The following is an 18730-nucleotide window of genomic DNA, read 5'->3' as shown; positions in this document are numbered from 1 at the left end:
TTGCCCTGGTTCTCTCTTATGCTCAAGCCTCTCCCTACACTGCTCCCTCATTTGCAACGTGCACCCCCTTTTCTGCCAGGCTGACTTCCTCATTTTGGAACTCACCTCCCATGTAAGCTCTTTCTACCCCCTTACCCACCGGCTGGAGAGGGACCCTCCAGGATAACCACTGTACTCCAGTGAACTTGTCTTCCTATTTCTGTCTCTCCCGTTAGGCTGACCTTTCCTTACAGTGGAGGCTGCCTTAGCCCTAAATCCAGCTCTGTGCCTTATTCAATACATGTTTGTCAAACAAACATTATTTCTCTTGGAAGCTCCTATCTTGATCTCAAAGTTTGATTCATTAGCACGCTGTGTCTGTCTTTCTTCCTGTAAAATCATAGAAATAAGAATAATCTATCCCTAGACAAAAGTTGCAAATCCAATCCAGAGATCACAGGTGACCCTGGAGGAGTGCCAAGTGGATTATGAGAATGCTACTTTACCTTTTTCTAATAAACATCTGGTGATAAATAGAAGTTCTAGTGAACACCTGGGCTGAGAAGCGGCCCTGTGAGATGAGGGGCATTGCAAAGCCTCGGTAGTATTTAGGGGGGTAAGTTCTTCAGCAACAGAATTGGAACCCAGATTAGCATGATAAGTAGGCAGATTGAGAGAGTATAGATTTTCACCTACTGTGTTACTATCAAATAGTAAATTAATATCCCCAATAAAATATTTATTGATATTGAATATTTATTATTGCTTACAAATAATATGGTTAGTGCTATGGATGTGGACTTCCAGCTTCCAGAGCTGTGAGAAATAAATGTTATTCTTTAAGCCTCTTGTCTGTGTTCTGTTACATCACCCAGAGCTGCTAAGACCACCTCATGGGTTGATGCTTTTGTACAGAAGAATTAACTGAAAAATCAATTGACTCCTTTCTGTTTTGTTCATTTAATTTTAATAAGTTTAGTTCCATTACAAAACTCTCAATGACAATTCAGTTTTAATTACAGTTTCAGGAGGTTCTTTATAAAAAAGAGCAAATGATTCATTTTAAGGGAAATTATATTCATTCATCTTAAAATCACTTTAAATGGATTATGGGAAGAACTGAAAATTGATCCATTTAATTGCTCTAGGAATGGAGATTTGCAATGGATATCTGAAATCAAGTCAAAGAATTTCTGAAATTCTGATGACTTACATTTTCTGAGCACCTGCTTTTTACCGTTCGTTGTATTTCACTCAGTTATCTCCTGTGGGACAGCGTCTCAGGCTTTAGTGCACCTTCCTCAGTCTTCTTGACACGTTTCTATTCTTGCAGTTGGAAACGTGTTGCATTCGTCTTTGTGCACTAGTTGATTTAATTCGAAATAAATTTAAGTCATTGGCCTGCCTCAGAAACAGGATGCCAATGCAGGCATTCCTGTTCCTTGGCAGGACATTTTGTGAGACATTCAATTAAGATGTTCGGAAGGTGTGTTTCCCACAACAGCCTCATGTTCCTACTCTTTTGGAGTCATACATTCATACGTGTTCCTCGTGGGTTACTTAACATCTATAAGTGTAATTAATTATCACTGTTGTATTTTGACAAACATAATGTGGTTATTACCAGACCAGCTGGAGTTCAGATCACAGCTCCACCAACGCCCCCCTCCATGTGATCTTGAGCAAGTTAATTATTAACCTAGCACTGTCTCAGTTTCCTCATCTGTAAAATGGATTTATTGTTGATACTGACCTCATGGAAATGTTGTATTTATTTAATGATATAATAGTTATAAAAATACACTCTGTGCAAGTGACAAATAGACCAAAAGAAAAACAGATGGCTGTACCCAGCTGGGCAAAGTGCTAGTACATTTTATAGGCTCTACAATTACTTATTTGATCTTCCAGTGTGTTCCTCTGGACTGGGAATTCTAGAATTTGTTGGCATGTCCGTTTTCGCACTACAACTCTCTTTGCGTTTTCCTTTAGACTGTTTAGGATTCACTGTTTTCTTTTAGTGCATCTCCTCTTTTCCAAACAGATGTTTATCAGGACACCTTGTGCTCCAAACTCTCCAGGGACCCTGGTTCAGTGACACCCATACACCCACTGCCGTCTGGTCCAGTCTCTCTTTACAGCCAGATCCCCGAAGTCCTCTCAAATGTTCCCCTGCTTTGTCACGTCCGAAAGGCCACCTGAACACCCACGTGTCTCACACCTGAGACTTCGCCATGTGCTGTAGCTCCAGGTCCCCGACCCACATTTCTCACCAGACCTTTGACGTTTCCAGCCTGCTGTGGAACCCAGTCAGAATGAACCAGGACCCTCAAGACCAAATGGCTGATCACGTTCAGCCTGTAAAAGGTCATATTTTCTTAGTGGTCTTCACATAAAATCAGAAAACAACTCCAGCAACAGCCACCCATGTGCATCAGAATAGTGTCAAACACAAATAATTGCCTAAAACCGAGGAAAGATGATCTGCATGAAAATCTTTGAAGAATATAAAGCGATACAGATATAAATCAAATAGTAATCATATTATATGGCTATATTAAATAAAACACTGTAGTAAAATAGACTTTTAAAATTGATGTACCAAGTTTGTATACTCTACAAGCAATTTCATATTCTTGGAGAAAAATTTGAATAAAGACTATCTTTTAAGTCCTGTACTGTATACTCTGGAATAATGAATTCTGACCTTCCACTTTTAAGTGCACGTGCCATGTATGTTTAGGTTCACTCACAGATGTATCATGAGTAAATTAATTGTTATTGCTTATTCACTTAGAAACTTTACTTGCATCTCAGGTTATGAGAAATAGTTGCTCTGACGCTAGTGGAGATTTTGTATTCAAGAGGTGAGTATAAAGTGAGACAGAGATGTGTGGGTGAGGTGGCTGGTCACTTTTTCCCCATCTTTCTACAAGTTAAAGCAACGGCATTGCTTCTCTGCAAAGAATTACCAGTTACAACTGGCCAGTTAATCTCCCACACTCATTATTTCTATGTAGTGTAGACTTGCACTTAATTAGCATCTCTTATTATATATTTGCTTTAGAAAAAAATCACAGAATCCAAATCTTCACAAAAAGCCATGTAAAATTACATCTTGAGATTTGATAAATTTTTTCTCCCCGGCTATCCAAATGCTAAAGCCTTCTTTCTAGTCCTGCCTTTTTGTTGTATTATGAGAAATAAATGATTAATGTCCTAAATGCTAACGTGAAAGCAAATACAACCTCAGTTAATTGGTACCTTAACTTTTATCCTATCTGGATAAAATCCTTAAAAGTATACTCTCTCCTTCAACAGAATTTTGCTCTGCTAGTTTCATTACCGATAATTATGAATAATATTATGAACTTTTAATTATAAAGTATATTCATCATTAATTAGGATTTTTTAAAAGTCCACAATTCTTTTCCTAAGCTAAGCACTTAGAGGTTATATCAAATCAATAATGCGTCTGTACTAGTGGTGTGACCTTGGGAAAAACTACTTTTGAGCTAGTCTGTGCTTCAGTTTCCTTATCTGTAAAACGGGGTTTATTACCTCATCACATAAGGTTATTGTGAGGGTTAAGTGATTTAATGTAACTGAAGAACTTAGAAAAGTGTGTGACGTATACCATTTACACATCAGCCTTATTGTGATAGACTAAGTCTACGTTTAAAAAAGGACACTCCTGAGCCTGGAAAATTCTCTGTGTGGCAAGTCTGTCAAGGAGAAGAAGGGAATAGAAACAAAGTGGTGTGAAGACCCAAAGAAAGGAATTCCAACCATAAGGAGAGCAAGAGAACACACCTGCCAGACGTTGGAGCAGAGCCTCCAGACAACAGGGAGAGAGATGTAGGCTCCCCTGCCTCAGGGAGGGAAAAGCACGTCCTTCCCAGGATCGCAGGGCTGGAGCCGATTGGAGTGGGTCTCCTTGTCTTTGCCCTCCTCATGGGAGAGCCCCCTGAAGACACACAGGGACTTCTTGCAGGCAGTTTTCACAGTTACCCCAGAGTGGCAAAGCTCTCTCATGCCACATTTTGGGTTCAAGGTGTGTGGACTCAGCACTGTGTTGAGCTAATTCCCCCGGGTGTCCTTCAACCCTCCCTCCAGCCTCTTGACCTCATTCAGTCAAGAAAGAAGACCACGCATCTCCTGATGGCCAGAGGGGGGCCCAGGGCCCTCATTATCCCTTTTACCTCCTGCCCACCTCAAAGGATGTTTGACGCAAGGCTGCCCACACTTCACAGTGGATGTCCAGTGAACGCAGTGCACGATGGGCCTGATGCAGTCATATATGTGGTAAACCCAAACCCACACAACCAGTTACAGTAGCCATAAGAAGTATCCCTTCCAAAGCACCCCTTAGACTAAAAATGGTCTAGGTGCCACTCTATCAGTATTTATTACGTCTTCAATTGCAAGAGATGTTTTTTCAAACTTATAAAGTAACAAAAGGATGTAAATTTGATTTTTGAATGATTTCCTTTATCGGTCACTGTCCAATTCAATTCTAAATAAAACTTCCTAGTGCTTGTGACGGGTTCCATATTCTGGTTATCAGAACGCTGTGAGTTTCTTCTTTTATTCTCTTTACGTCCAATATCTTCAACGAGTTTGAACCCCTTGCTGTTTCATCCACAGAGCAGCCAAAGGGGGACCTTCTGCTTTGCTGTTTCAGTGTTCTTTTCACTTATTTTGGCTTTTATGTTAAAATCACCATTTCTTCAGGAAAGAAAAATAGTAAAAGAATATGCAACAAAGCCCATGAATGATTACCACCTCTCAAGGAGATTACTTGCCCAAAATGCTTGTTGAATTTAAGAGATGAAGCCATACGTCGTCAGTCTCAGAATTGCTGAGAATCACCAGATTCTTGACATGAAAGGACATCCACGTCCCAGCCTGAGCAAAAATGAAAGTCCAAACGCAGCCTGAGAGACACACCACTCGCCTTTCTCACCATAAAAATGTTTCTTAAAAAGTACTAAAATTACACAAATATATGAATATATAATAATAATAACTATAGCTATAATTTTAAAATTATAATTATAAAATCCCATTGCCATGTTTTGGGGTCACCACTTCCCTGTGCTTCTTTCTCAACACTGTTTCCCATAAAACCCTCCTTCAGGTCCTTATGGAGGGAAAGATCGGGGGCAGGTGAGCCAAGTTCTCCTGTGTTTCTCTCCCTGATTTTCTCCCCGACCCTTCTACGTGGGGACATCATGAGATTCAAGGGCACAAGTCATCATGGGCTGATCCTGAATCTCCAGCTTATTCCTTCCATCAGTCAGGCCAGGGAAGGCTCATGGTGCAGCTAATTTCAGTGATTGTCAAGAGAAGACGGGGATGTCAGAGACTTGGAATTATGAAAATGGGCACACACGGGACATCTGCCAAAGTTGAGTGATACCTCAAGCAGCCCCCTTAAACTGAACCCTGTCCCCCTCTCTCTCACCCCCGTTACATGTAGGCATTTTACTGATTTTCAGTTTACAAGTTGATCGTTATTCTTCACACTCCGACTTAACTTTGTTGAAATTTTAAAAATCACTGTGCTTTTCCCATAGCGTGGCCAATAAATTATTTTGTGCAGAATCGCATGGAGCACTCTTGTCACACAGACACAGACATGCACACAGAGATGCACACGCACATGCACACACAGATGCACACACATCATACATGAGCAAACACACACACACACACAGAGCAATTTTATTATTTTATGATTGTTTTGGACGAATAGAATTTTAGGAGTTAGCCTAACTCTCTCACTTTCATAGGTGAGGAAACAGGTGCTGAGAGTTTAGGTGACTTTCTCCAAGTTGGCAGAAAGTGGAGAGCTATATTTATTTTCATTTTTACTCTGATTAAAGTTCTTTATGCAAATTTGGATGTAGAGGTGAATTGCCCTCTCCTTTCGTCAAGGGAAGAAGAACGTATTTTCTGCCGCCGAAAGGGCTTCTGTCCCAGGACAGGCGGGTGGGCTCAGTGCTGTGAGACTAAGTAGCAGGGGACTCAGTGGTTTGGTCCACGGTTAGACTCCCCTTTAAATGCATCCAGGTTGAGGCCACAGAATACCAACGTGGGAAAACTGCGTGGACATAACTGTCGAGTCAGCACATTGGAATTGGCGGGGATGCTTCATGAAGCAGAGATGGGGCAGAGAGGTGACTGCCAGTGATCAGCCAGAGTGCTCGGGCACACCTGTTTTATTCTAGAATTCTTTGTAAGTTAGGAGTAAGATGCATTCTATTACAAGAAATAAGAAAATCTTGAAAATGGGATGAATGGGGGTATCTTTCCTGTCCAGTTCATAAAACAGTAGAAAGAAGTCACTAATCTATAAAAACAATATGGTGCTAGCAGATATACATTGAGAGAAAAGAGGGCTGTCATGATTTAAAAGTTTTTATTTATTAAAATCAGTAATTCCACTTTTGAATCCTCTTTCTTTTTTTACTGTCCTATTTATTTTAGCTGAATGTGGAGCAAGTGTCAAAGGAAATGAAGGAACATTACTGTCTCCAAATTTCCCATCAAATTATGATAATAACCATGAGTGTATCTATAAAATTGAAACAGAAGCTGGCAAGGGGATCCATCTCAGAGCACGAAGCTTCCAGCTGTTTGAAGGAGATATTCTAAAGGTAAAAAAAAATCTGTTTTAATAGGACTCCATCTTTCCTTCTCAAGGAATATATATAATGTTGATCCATCTATATACGTAGATATATACATATATTAATGTATCTTTATATATACACATATTTTCCCAATTGGTTTATCCAGCTGGTTTGAGAAGGTGGCCTATAGTATCGTGTGTATGTGGACTTTACCTAAGTCTATAATCCTGGATCTAAAATTTATTAGTTGTGTATTTAAGGGTATTATTTAACATTTTTAAGCCTTATTTTTCTTATATGTAAAAACATGCAATGGTACCTACCTTTTTGTGATGTTTTGAGGATTAAATAATATAGATACATATTTCTAGCATTGTTCTTAGCACATGCTAATAATTGTAAAAAAAACTTACAGGATCCCCAGACCAACCCTTTCTACAGTCGCTCTTGATTTGTAAATGTGATCATGACAGAGCATCCTTCAGAGCTAGAAGGATTTTGATGTGAGAGTAGAAGCAAGCCCTGCCACTGTTGCTGGACCACAAAGCAAGGTTGATGTGGAGAAGCCAAGCCAGGATGAGGCAGAATCTCACTCAGCCAGTCTGAGTTGTGTTCACAGGACTCCGAGGTGTGCTAGGTGTGGGACCAGCATCAAGGGTCAGTGCAGTAGATGACTCAAAGCATCAGAGCCTCGGGGAACTGCTCCAGGTGGAGCACACCACTCACATTCCAGAGGGACTCCAGGGAAACAGGCAGGGGGACGGATTAAGGGAGCACCCAGGTCTTACCTTGAGCTCCAACTGCAAATGCCCCCAAACTTCTAAGACTTCGGAAATAGTTTCCACCTCTCCTGTGACTATTTCAGGAACCTGGGGACCTCCCTGGCTCTAGGGGCTGAGCAGTTGGCACTTGTAGCCCGAGCCTCAGGGCCTTGAAAGAGAGTGGCTTTGAGCAACAAAGACCAACACTGGCCGTCATCCAGCCCGTCCACCTGCTTGTTCCACTGGGAAGTAAGCGACTTGTCCAGGCCACACGGCTTGTTTATGGCAAGAGAGGGACACATCTCATCCCCTTTCTAAAGTTCTGGGGTTTTTCAGTCATATGTGCATCTACATGGACACAGACAATGCTCCATCTCAGACGCAGTAGATTCGACTCACTTGAAGCTGTGAGCATTAAGAAGCTATGCCAAGAGCCTGCTAAGAGGGGAAACTTAGTGCCCTCCAGGTGTGTCCTCTGTTTGCACAGTGGATAAAGTGGGGTCGCTGGTAGGTTCCGTTATGTGCACAGGTCAACAGAAGCTTCCAGACTCAAGTGCTCATCACTTCCTCCAAGTCCACCTTTGACTGTGCTTCAAGGTCATAATTTAGGAGAGAGGTTTTATTCTAGTTGTTCTTTCATTGTAATAGTCTTTCGAAAGCGCATGCTGGCAGTATGAGTCGCTGTAATTAAGAAGTGATTTTCAGGTATGAAACTAGTACATCCTGACGGATCTGAGAAAAGTTAAATTTGCATCAAAGAACTGTTTTCTGAATTCTTTGATAACCTCAAATTTAGACGTCAGTAAGCCTTTAAGGCAAACTTTTAAGGAACAATTAACCATACTTTGGTGCAGGAGAGTGATTAGAGACACTGGATTAAATATACACTGATACATATTACTGGAATGGAAGGAAGCAAATCATTTTCATTTGTGATTGTGTGCTGTTTAAACTTGTTGATTATAACAAAAAATCAAAAAAACATCTTGCTTACCACCTTTAATTGCAGAGAAACTGTCAATCATCTGAAAAACCTTGATGCCGTGCAGACATACCTTTTATTGAATATGCTAATAAATATCAAAAAGTTAAAAACATCTCAAGTGGGACTACCTTGAATTTTGAGCATACATGCTGCTTACGTCGCCCCGCACACGAAGTATGATCCATTAACAAAGACCAGAGTTTATGTACACACCCTCCCCCGCTTAAACGTGATGCTTGCTTGTTTCATATGGAAACACCGTGTAAGAGAAATACAGCTCTAAGGAGAGTGTCATGATAGGGATACGTAATGGAAAGCGAGGTTAGTTCTGGAAACAGAGCCCTCGGGTATAGCTCCTGCAAAAGTGGGGATGATTTCCCCAGTCCTTTCAGCGTTGTCATTCCAGGATTCCTTGTGATGTTTTCTAATCTGTGCTTATCTGCTCCCTTGGCTAGTCCACTCGGAGCATATGGCATTTATTATGTGCCAGGCTCCAAGGGAGGGTCTGTAGTGCAAATAGTTATAGCCTTGTATTAACATATGACCCAAGGAACCTTTTCCTAATGACTGAAAGGGACATTTTGATCCCAGCTGCTTGTAGATGAGGATATACAACTAGGAGGTTTTGTGCTGAACTAAAATCGCTTGTTACTAATTTAATTGGAAGTAACCATTAAGTTTTTTGCCTTCCAATACTATCTGGGTTGTCATTTGTGATACATGAGAAGCATGAATCCAGATTTTCACCTTGCGAGAGTTGACAACATAATATCCCCACGAGTCAGTTACTTTTTCGTTCAGAGATTTCTACTGTCAAGCCCAGTGCTAAGTGCTGGTGATGCAGATAAATAAGACAGAATTACTCTTCCAGGGATGCTTAATAATTCAGTGTGGCAGTGGTTCATTTTTAGTGGTTTAGCCATGAGGATCCTGGAGCTAGACGCTGTCCATGTAAGCTATTAAATCTCGGAGAAGCACTCAGACAAGCTAAGACCAGTGTAGGTGACAGTGGAAGATGCTTCAGAGCTTTGAGGACCGAGCCTAAGTGTGTGTTTATTTCCTTTAATGCCCCCTCATCTCCATGGATTTCTGTGAATCACAGAGAATTACATGACATGTGGAGTAACCTAAGACCTTGCTGGAGAGGCCTGGACACTTTATTTTTGAGCCAGCATGCTCTGGATTTTAAAGCTCTTTATAGGGCTTCCCTGGTGGCGCAGTGGTTGAGAATCTGCCTGCCAATGCAGTGGACACGGGTTCGAGCCCTGGTCTGAGAAAATCCCACATGCCGCAGAGCAACTGGGCCCGTGAGCCACAACGAGCCACAGCTACTGAGCCTGCGCGTCTGGAGCCTGTGCTCCGCAACAAAGAGAGGCCTCGATAGTGAGAGGCCCGCGCACCGCGATGAAGAGTGGCCCCTGCTCGCCGGAACTAGAGAAAGCCCTTGCAGAGAAACGAAGACCCAACACAGCTAAAAATAAAAATTAAAAAAAAAAAAAAAAAAAAAGCTCTTTATAACCTGGGTTCCAGAAACCTCACTATCAAATGAATCTATGTTAAGCCAAACAGTGATTTTTCCTACACTAGCTTGTTGCTAGCTTCCATGAGAAGTTGTAGGGTGTTTGATTTTCCTACTCAAGCATATGCGTATTTAATTAAAATGAAATCAAATAATGATCCATAAAATTAATTCTTCTAAATGTGTTTTCTCCATTTAGGAGTATGTGAATTTGTAAGTCTGTCAAGCAGCATTCATGGTTTACATATGCATTATGTATGAAGAGCAGGAGAAGAAAAGTAAGAATTAATCTGTGTGAGAAGGAAAAGAAGTGAGAGAAATAGGCAGATACGGGGGAGGCTACCAGGGACTTTGATGTACTTTATTTAGATAAGATATTTTTTATCAAAAAGAACTGGATGTTCTCCAGTATGATGTGATACATTTTCATTCTTTCTTCTAAAAAGCCCTTATCCATACCAGCAGTTCCTTGCCGTGAACCATTGCAATGGTTTCAAGAGGCAAATGGATGAACCTTTCCCACGAAGCATTATAGTCTTGACTACTTAGCGGGAGTGTGAGGGGCTCAAAACTAACTTCTCCTAGAATGTGAACGCTGTTTGTTCTGGCATTAGGAACGTGTACTGTGGGACGCCCCCCAGTGCCCACGCCTTAAAACTGTCCGACGCAGTCTCCACTGGGGAAATGTGATTGGCAACCCTGCACTCCCAGTGTGGACCTGGGAAGTCATCACTTCCTGTCCCTTACCCGTGATGTCCGCTCAGAACCAAGCCCGGTCCACTTGCCTTCCAAATGTTCGGGGTATCCACCCAGGCTGTACAGCCACCTGGGAAAATGGAGTCAGTCACAGAATGCTTCAGAGCAAGATGACCTTTTCTCTCTGATATCGGACATGACAGGATTCCTTTGCTATAACAAATTCAAAACTAAAGTCACCACAGGCTCAGGGGCTACAAAATGTGACAAGGTTTCAGCACCTTGACTTGTAACACATTTGGATGGAGGAGGAGACATTCACACTGAACTATGACACATCCTTCCAACCTTTGTAATGGATTGTGCGGGAAGGAAAAATGGTGGACCATGCAACCTGGAAATGCAAATACATGATGATTTCATTTTAAATAAACACAGAGAGAATGTTCAGCTTGATGCAGATAAAATGATCTGGGCACAAATGGAATCTTTTGTCTTTAATGTTAACGGTAAAGATAAAACTTAAAGAAAAGTTGTTTGCCAGTGTCTTCCATCCACTCATCTTTCTATAAACTGTATCACTTTTTAAAGTACTGTGTAAAATCGTATCTTTGAAAATTTGGATTTCTTGTTAAAATTGCTGACATACAAACAGAATTAAGTGATAAGGGGACTCGTGCTGTGAATTCTCCTCAGGTCTACGATGGAAAAGATAGTTCATCACGTCCGCTGGGGGCCTTCACTAAAAATGAGCTGACGGGGCTGATCCTGAACAGTACCTCCAACCACCTGTGGCTGGAGTTCAACTCCAATGGGTCTGACACTGGCCAGGGTTTTCAGCTCACCTATACTAGTAAGTGCCATACGACTTAATCGTTTCATTTTACTTTTATTTTCTCAGGATACATCTGTTACTTTGCTGATATGATACATTTTAAATATCAATTTTTTTTTCCTGGCCCCCCTCCTGTGTTTTGGATTGCTGTTTAATTCTGTGCACTGTTGAGCGGGCAGTAAATTTAGACACATTACCAGAAGTAAGAGTTTGAAACGTATTTATTTAGAAGTATTAGTATTTTCATAACATGACTGTACCTGAAAAGAAAATATCATGACATTTAAGAGATATTAGGGTTAAAATTATTGTGTGATTTAATGCACATTGACAAAAATTCATAGACAATATGTGAAAGATTTAAAATGAATGATATAATTAATAGTAATAGTCTTTGAATGCCTACAACACATCAATACTTTTCTATTATATCTATCTATCTATACATACACATATTAGATTCCATACATTATGTAATATAGATTACGTGTGTGTAAAATATAATAATTTATACATATAGATACACACATGCACACATATAGATGTGTGTGTGTATATGTACCCTATGTTGTAAGCGCTTTCTTATCACAACTCATTTCCTCCTGAGAAAACTAAACACAAGTAATTGGAGTGTGTGTCCAGGATACCATGTGTCTGAGTCAGTGGAACCAGGATTTGGTCTATAGCTCACAGTTTTAAGCCGTGTTCTTAGTGCCCCCCCCCATTAATATAATTAATATAAATCAATATGGAAAATGCCTTTTTTTAAAAAAAGATGAATATGAAGAAGACAGAGGAGGGTAAAACAAAGGAGGAGAAGGAATTGTTCTTTCACAAAGAGAAGTTGGACGTGTGATAACTGTCATTTTCAACATTTTTAGTTCCAGAAAAATAAAGTAAAAAATGTAGTTATTTGGTATAGGTTATTAATTAAAATTAAGTAATAAATTAGCTAAAATGCTTAAAATGTACAAGACAGTCCAATCCTTCACCAACCCGATGATTAAAAATCTTTGTGATACCAAATACCATGACATAGGAAATTAAAAATTTCAGATTTTTGAGCATGAAAGTCTATTAGTGATTATCAAGACTGATTCCTTTATTTGACAGATAAGCAAATGAAGGCCTGAAAAATATAGTAACTATCCCAGACATAAAGCTAACCCAGGTGCCTTCAAGGAGGATTAATTGCCTCAAATCCCCCTTGGTAGGTGAAATTACAGTTGAAGAATTATAATCCTTTTGACAAAAATAGAATTATAGTCCCATGGACAGGATGAGAAAACCCACATTTCACTTTCATGAAAATAACCATTTAAAAGACTCCATGAATTGAAAGCATACTAATTATATCATGTGCAAATAAATTACTAGCAGTTATATTACAAAATAAATTTATAATTACAACTTTTGTTTTTAGAATTCTACTTTTCAGAATTTCATGCTCAAAAAAGTTTCAGAGAGCTCTTGTCAAACCAGTTTGCTTTGATTACAGATAAAATGTAAACCGCCATGATCTCTTTTTTCTTCTACTGCGGGTTTTCCATCAAATGCTCATCAGTTTTTGATTTATTACTCGGATGTGTCAACACACGCTTCCCAGTTTTTATACTGGTCTTACAGCCTTAGAGGAACATGGGCACATGAGAAGGAAGACAATGTGAAAGCTCTGGGCGCCTTTCTGAGTTTCCTGTGATGCACACCTGGGTCCCCCTCCCTTGTTGCTTTGGCCTGTCTGACAAATTGTGCTTCTTCCAATGGCTTGTAAGCAAAGAGCTAAAACCTTGGCCGGAGAGCTGTCCTCTCTCCTCTGTGCATCTTCACGACCTCATCCTCAGGGCCGCCCAAGTGTGGAGGTTGCTAAGCTCACAGCTACTTTATAGGAAAGGTATCATGTTAGACTTCTACATTACGTTGCAGAACTTTTTCAACCCTAGTTACCGCATCCTGTTTTCCCTCTGACGATTTCCAAGGAGAGTAATTCTTGATTTATGAGCACTCATTCCTATCCTCTCACGGTTATGCAAAAGACATCCAGAAGCAAATTCAAGCCTGCTGGAATTTATAGTCACTTTATTTATTTATCACTGAGATGGGGGTTACAGGACTGTTTCCAGAATTCTTACATCCCCTTTATTTTCCAAATGGCAGTGAAGAAAGTCCATATGCCCTAAAAACATGTGATGGGATTGAAATTAGAGGTTGTAGCTTCCTCTGTGTATCATGCCCACCTTCCCTCGTCAAAAAGAGTTGCTTCCACATATATACAATAGAATATTACTCAGCCATAAAAAGAAACAAAATTGAGTTATTTGTAGTGAGGTGGATGGACCTAGAGTCTGTCATACAGAGTGAAGTAAGTCAGAAAGAGAAAAACAAATACCGTATGCTAACACATATATATGGAATCTAAAAAAAAAAAAAAGTGATCTGAAGAACCTAGGGGCAAGACGGGAATAAAGACGCAGACATAGAGAATGGACTTGAGGACATGGGGAGGGGGAAGGGTAAGCTGGGACGAAGTGAGAGAGTGGCACGGACATATATACACTACCAAATGGAAAACAGATAGCTAGTGGGAAGCAGCCACATAGCGCAGGGAGATCAGCTCGGTGCTTTGTGACCACCTAGAGGGGTGGGATAGGGAGGGTGGGAGGGAGACGCAAGAGGGAGGAGATATGGGGATATGTGTATACGTAGAGCTGACTCACTTTGTTATACAGCAGAAACTAACACAACACTGTAAAGCAATTATACTCCAATAAAGATGTTAAAAAAAAAAAAAGTTGCTTCCACGCGCTGTTCTAAGCCCCTACTAGACAGCATGTGACGGTTGTCACTGCTTCTCCATGGCACCCTCCAGACTGTGAGGACCTTTGCTCTTCCTCCCGTCTCTCTGAGTAACTTTGAGAAACCTTGAAGCTGTGGATCTGCTTATGGGCACTTTCCAATTATATGGATTTTATTTTTTTAACATAGCAGCACAGACTTTCTAAAAGTAGAAGAAAGAAATGTTGGTGACGGTTTCCATTTATTTAGCTTTTAGTATAATCAATTTGATGGGAGTAAAACTATCTTTTCTGCCTGTTTTTCCTCTTTCCTCCACCTACAATAACACAGATGCTACCCAGGTACAAGTTTTGTTTCCAGGATTGTCCTGGAGCTGGAACACACTGCCAGATGGGAAAAGATATTTGTAATATAGCACTGATGGTGCTGATGGCTATAATCAAAATATTATTGACTTCACATTAAATTCTTAGGTTTAAACACTCGGTAATTAAGTTTAAGAAATCCCAGACTCCCACCATGTGGTTGAATACCTGAATCAAATCTTCATCTCTAAAAGATGGTTTGGAAATAATGAATGACTGTAAAATGTTTTCAGCAAATTATTAAAGCTTAAGACTATTTGAAGGCACTTTCAACTATTTTCAGAAGACTTTTGTAATTGCCTCTTGCTTGTTAATTGCATTACTGAAGGAAACATTCATATTTAAATGTTTCAAATCCGTAATTAATCTACACACAAGTGGATTAGAAAAAGTCAACAGAGTAAATATATAGCTTAATAAACATCTTGAAGTTTTTCAAATGAGTACAAATCATATTTGTATATCTTTTAATATTTAGAGCATACTACCCAATACCTTCTAATTTTACCATCTTGGCAATTCTGGGTCTCGGTAAATAGCTCCTTTTGCTCTTCTTCGTAAGTTAGAAACTCAGTCTCCAAATCTGTAAATGGTTTGCTGAGGCTTTTACCTATGGGGTGTTATAGCTGGGAGCCAATCCAGGTCTTCTAAACAAGGGCCAGAACTGTTGATGACCTTATTTTCAAATGTTTTAGATGATCCCACTACCTCGCACAGATGTCTGATCTATAATATTAAAAGCTTAGATTGGATCATTGTTATTCAAGCTGCATTCCATGGAGCACTAAGATTCTGCAGAGCTGTCTCAGGCCAATAAGGGTTTCACCTTATTTAACATAAGCCTTTTCTTTTCTTTTCTTTTTTTTGTTATGCCAGTGATTGTAAAGCTCTTAAATATCAGGAAAAATCATATTGACAATGGATTGCTATGTCTTCTAAATATTTCAGCAAATATTTTTACAGAAAAGTAGTTCTGGAAATTAAAAAAAAAATTCCCTGTTGAATTCAGAATTTTTTTAAAAATATATTGACCCCTTTAGAGTTCCACAGGGATGTTCCCAGAATAGTCACTCTTCAGAAACAGTTTCCCACAGGACTTTCTGGTTGTCACTCTTACTGATTTAAGTAGAGGAGCAAGCAAAACATCAGTCACACTTGAACAAAAATTCTTGCTGTTTGGGGGTGTCATAAAAGAACTGTATTTTATTTTATTTATTTATTTATTTATTTATTAAATTTATTTATTTATTTATTTATGGCTGTGTTGGGTCTTCGTTTCTGTGCTAGGGCTTTCTCTAGTTGCGGCGAGCGGGGGCCACTCTTCATCGCGGTGCGCGGGCCTCTCACTACCGCGGCCTCTCGTTGCGGAGCACAGGCTCCAGACGCGCAGGCTCAGTAGTTGTGGCTCACGGGCCCAGCTGCTCCGCGGCATGTGGGATCCTCCCAGACCAGGGCTCGAACCCATGTCCCCTGCACCGGCAGGCAGATTCTCAACCACTGCGCCACCAGGGAAGCCCAGAACTGTAGTTTAGACCACCTTCTCTGGGCCATCTTGGTGTGTTTGTTTGCTGACTGATCAATGACTGTACCGTGTATTATTTGTGTACTGAATGTTTAGCACTATACTGAAACAGAGAAGGCAAAAGCCGCGGTTCCCGTTCACAGGTAAATGTCGTAGGGCAGTCCCGTGCAGCACTTGTGAAGCACTGGTCCGTGGAAACGTGGCTGCACCTTCATGTTCTCAGCTATGGGATGGGTCAGCAGGGGGCGCCATAGGATGAGTTCAGGGCCCAGACTGATACGTGTGGCCGTGGTGTATCCATCTCCTGGTGCACTACCTTGGTGCAAAGGTGAAAATCTTTTGATTTTGACCCTTAATGTATTGTTGTATTGGACCCCTAATACATTTCATTTTTATATGAGTTTGCTCTTTTTCTCCAGAGAAACTATAGCTCCTCGGTGATAGTTTGTGATCCTAGCACCCCAAGAGTTAGAAGTATATATGACACATATTATATATGTTTATTTATTTGTGATGATGGCAAATATAATTTTCCAGAGCAATGAGAGATCATTGAAAGCTGGAATCACCCTAGAGGCCTCCAGAATTTTCTTTCCTTCCTGCTAGATGCCCTTTGACTCATCCCTTAAGATTGCAGTTAAATGCCAGTTTCTGTATAAAGGCTGCTCTGCTCCGGATTTCTGGAGCAGAATCACCTGCCTCTCACACGCTCCCTACCCCATGCATTTTGTCTCTAACCTTTTGTTTTTACCAACAGAAGGTGAGGTTTTCAAGAGGAGGAATCTTAACTTGATCACTTTTGTATCACCTCCATAGTCACTTAACAAATGATAATTGAGTTGACCTAGATTTGCATGGAAGGAAGCAGATTTGAGTAAAGATGCGGGGAGTAGAATATGATCTTGGAACTCATGAGATAATGAATATGAAAGTCTGAATAGAGTGGAAGATGCATGATGAGGAGAAAAAGGAAGACAAATGAGCTGCGGGAACCTGCTTATGGAAGCCACTGAAAGCTGATCAGGGGTATTGGTCAACATTAAGGCAGAACCATTAATAATATTGGAGGAATGAAATTAATGCAAGTGTGGGATTGAAAGAAGAGGATGATAACAGCCCCAAACAGCTCTGTCTGTGCTCCTGCCACCCACGAGTGACCTGAGAGTAAAGGAGGAAAGCTACTTGCTGACTTTTACAGTAACACACATAATGGGACAGAGCAGAAATATGGACTCATTTTTACTTACAAATGGAGTGGTCAGATTGATATACTATATATTTTTTAAAAACAAAAAGAAAAAGGAGGGACTCGTTTTTACTTATAAATGGAGTGGTCAGATTCATATACTATATATCAAAAACAAAAAGAAAAAGGAGGGACTCGTTTTTACTTATAAATAGAGTGGTCAGATTCATATACTATATATCTTTTAAAAACAAAAAGAAAAAGGAGGGACTCGTTTTTACTTATAAATGGAGTGGTCAGATTCATATACTATATATCTTTTAAAAACAAAAAGAAAAAGGAGGGATGCCTTGGGAGGGTGGTGTCGGGTAGTCAGTAGTCACGGAAGAACAGATAGACGGACCTTAAAAATGGAAGTTCTTTGGTAACCCCTCAAGATGTATTTGGCACAGAAGACTAAGCAAGTAGATGCTGGAGTCTTATCCCCCTGGGAAACCAGTGCTGTGGTGGAGGTGGATTAATCAGGCTGCCCTCCCTTCAGGTCCACTGGCTTTATTTAACTAAAATCCCTTGCTCTGATTCTGTGGTTATCAGCCAATATTCTGAGTGTGACTGGGGTGTCAGTGTGGCTCTCCCAGTAGGAAGAGAGTGACTTATTTGTGTTGACATAGGGATTCCAGTACATGGACTGACTCCATTTATTGTTTTCAATTAGGGAATTGGAATTCTGGCGTTGTGCTTAAGTCACTAGAGCCCGCCATGAGATGAATCTCTTTTGGGTACAGAACCAGGCGTCTGATCCTACAAAGTCATCCTTTAAGTGGCAGCCTGCTAGCTTTCCTGGGGCGACTTAACACCGCTGGCTGTTGCAAGCCTCATTTTTCTGTTTCAGACTTGTATAATATAAACTGTAGAGTGGGGAACCCACAGTCAGGGACATCTCTAAAATGCTGAAGAAAAAGAAGCTTGAGGGGATAGATGAGGAAGAACATTTCAAAGAACTACTAAGAGGCTGGAGGTGAGCATGCAGACCTGAAGGACAGAGCCGCCACTGGTCCATATGGCCCCTTTGTGCATATTATTGTTTACAAAGGAGGGGAAGTGCTTATCCTGGAAAGTCAGAGCCTCAGGGCATGCCCTCCGCAGCTGCACTAGACAGCTCTGCGAACAGCAAAGCACACAGCCTGGAGTCCAGAGACCTGCCCAGCGCCTGGGCTGCATAATTTGCAGATGATGGTGTTCTGTTTGGGGACAGGAAAACCAGGGCTTCGCTTTCCCCACAGCCAAATCTCTCATGGCTGGTTAGTTTCCATTCTTCAGTCTCTTGAAATGGTCACCCTGCACCCAACCCTGAATTATCTAAGACAAGCACCTTAGACTAGAGAAACCTCCAAGTCCCCTACAGCTGGAATCTGGGAGAAAAGAATGTGTCCATTTCCCAGAACGGCCCC

The 18730-nt window shown here is 40.7% G+C and overlaps 1 protein-coding gene across 1 annotated transcript in view; it reads left to right on the top strand.

The window, feature by feature from the left end:
* The window catches only part of CSMD1 (CUB and Sushi multiple domains 1), a 1828277-nt gene that overhangs the window by 1515983 nt on the left and 293564 nt on the right, over positions 1-18730 (top strand). Inside the window, exons 22-23 of the mRNA XM_057537433.1 lie at positions 6472-6641; positions 11275-11431. Coding sequence (XP_057393416.1) covers positions 6472-6641; positions 11275-11431 — 327 coding nt within the window. The remainder of the gene's footprint in view (positions 1-6471; positions 6642-11274; positions 11432-18730) is intronic.

The sequence above is a fragment of the Balaenoptera acutorostrata genome, chromosome 21, assembly GCF_949987535.1.
Source record: "Balaenoptera acutorostrata chromosome 21, mBalAcu1.1, whole genome shotgun sequence".
NCBI lineage: Eukaryota > Metazoa > Chordata > Mammalia > Artiodactyla > Balaenopteridae > Balaenoptera > Balaenoptera acutorostrata.
The sequence above is the reverse complement of the archived record's forward strand: the minus strand, read 5'-3'. Positions and strand labels throughout refer to the sequence as shown.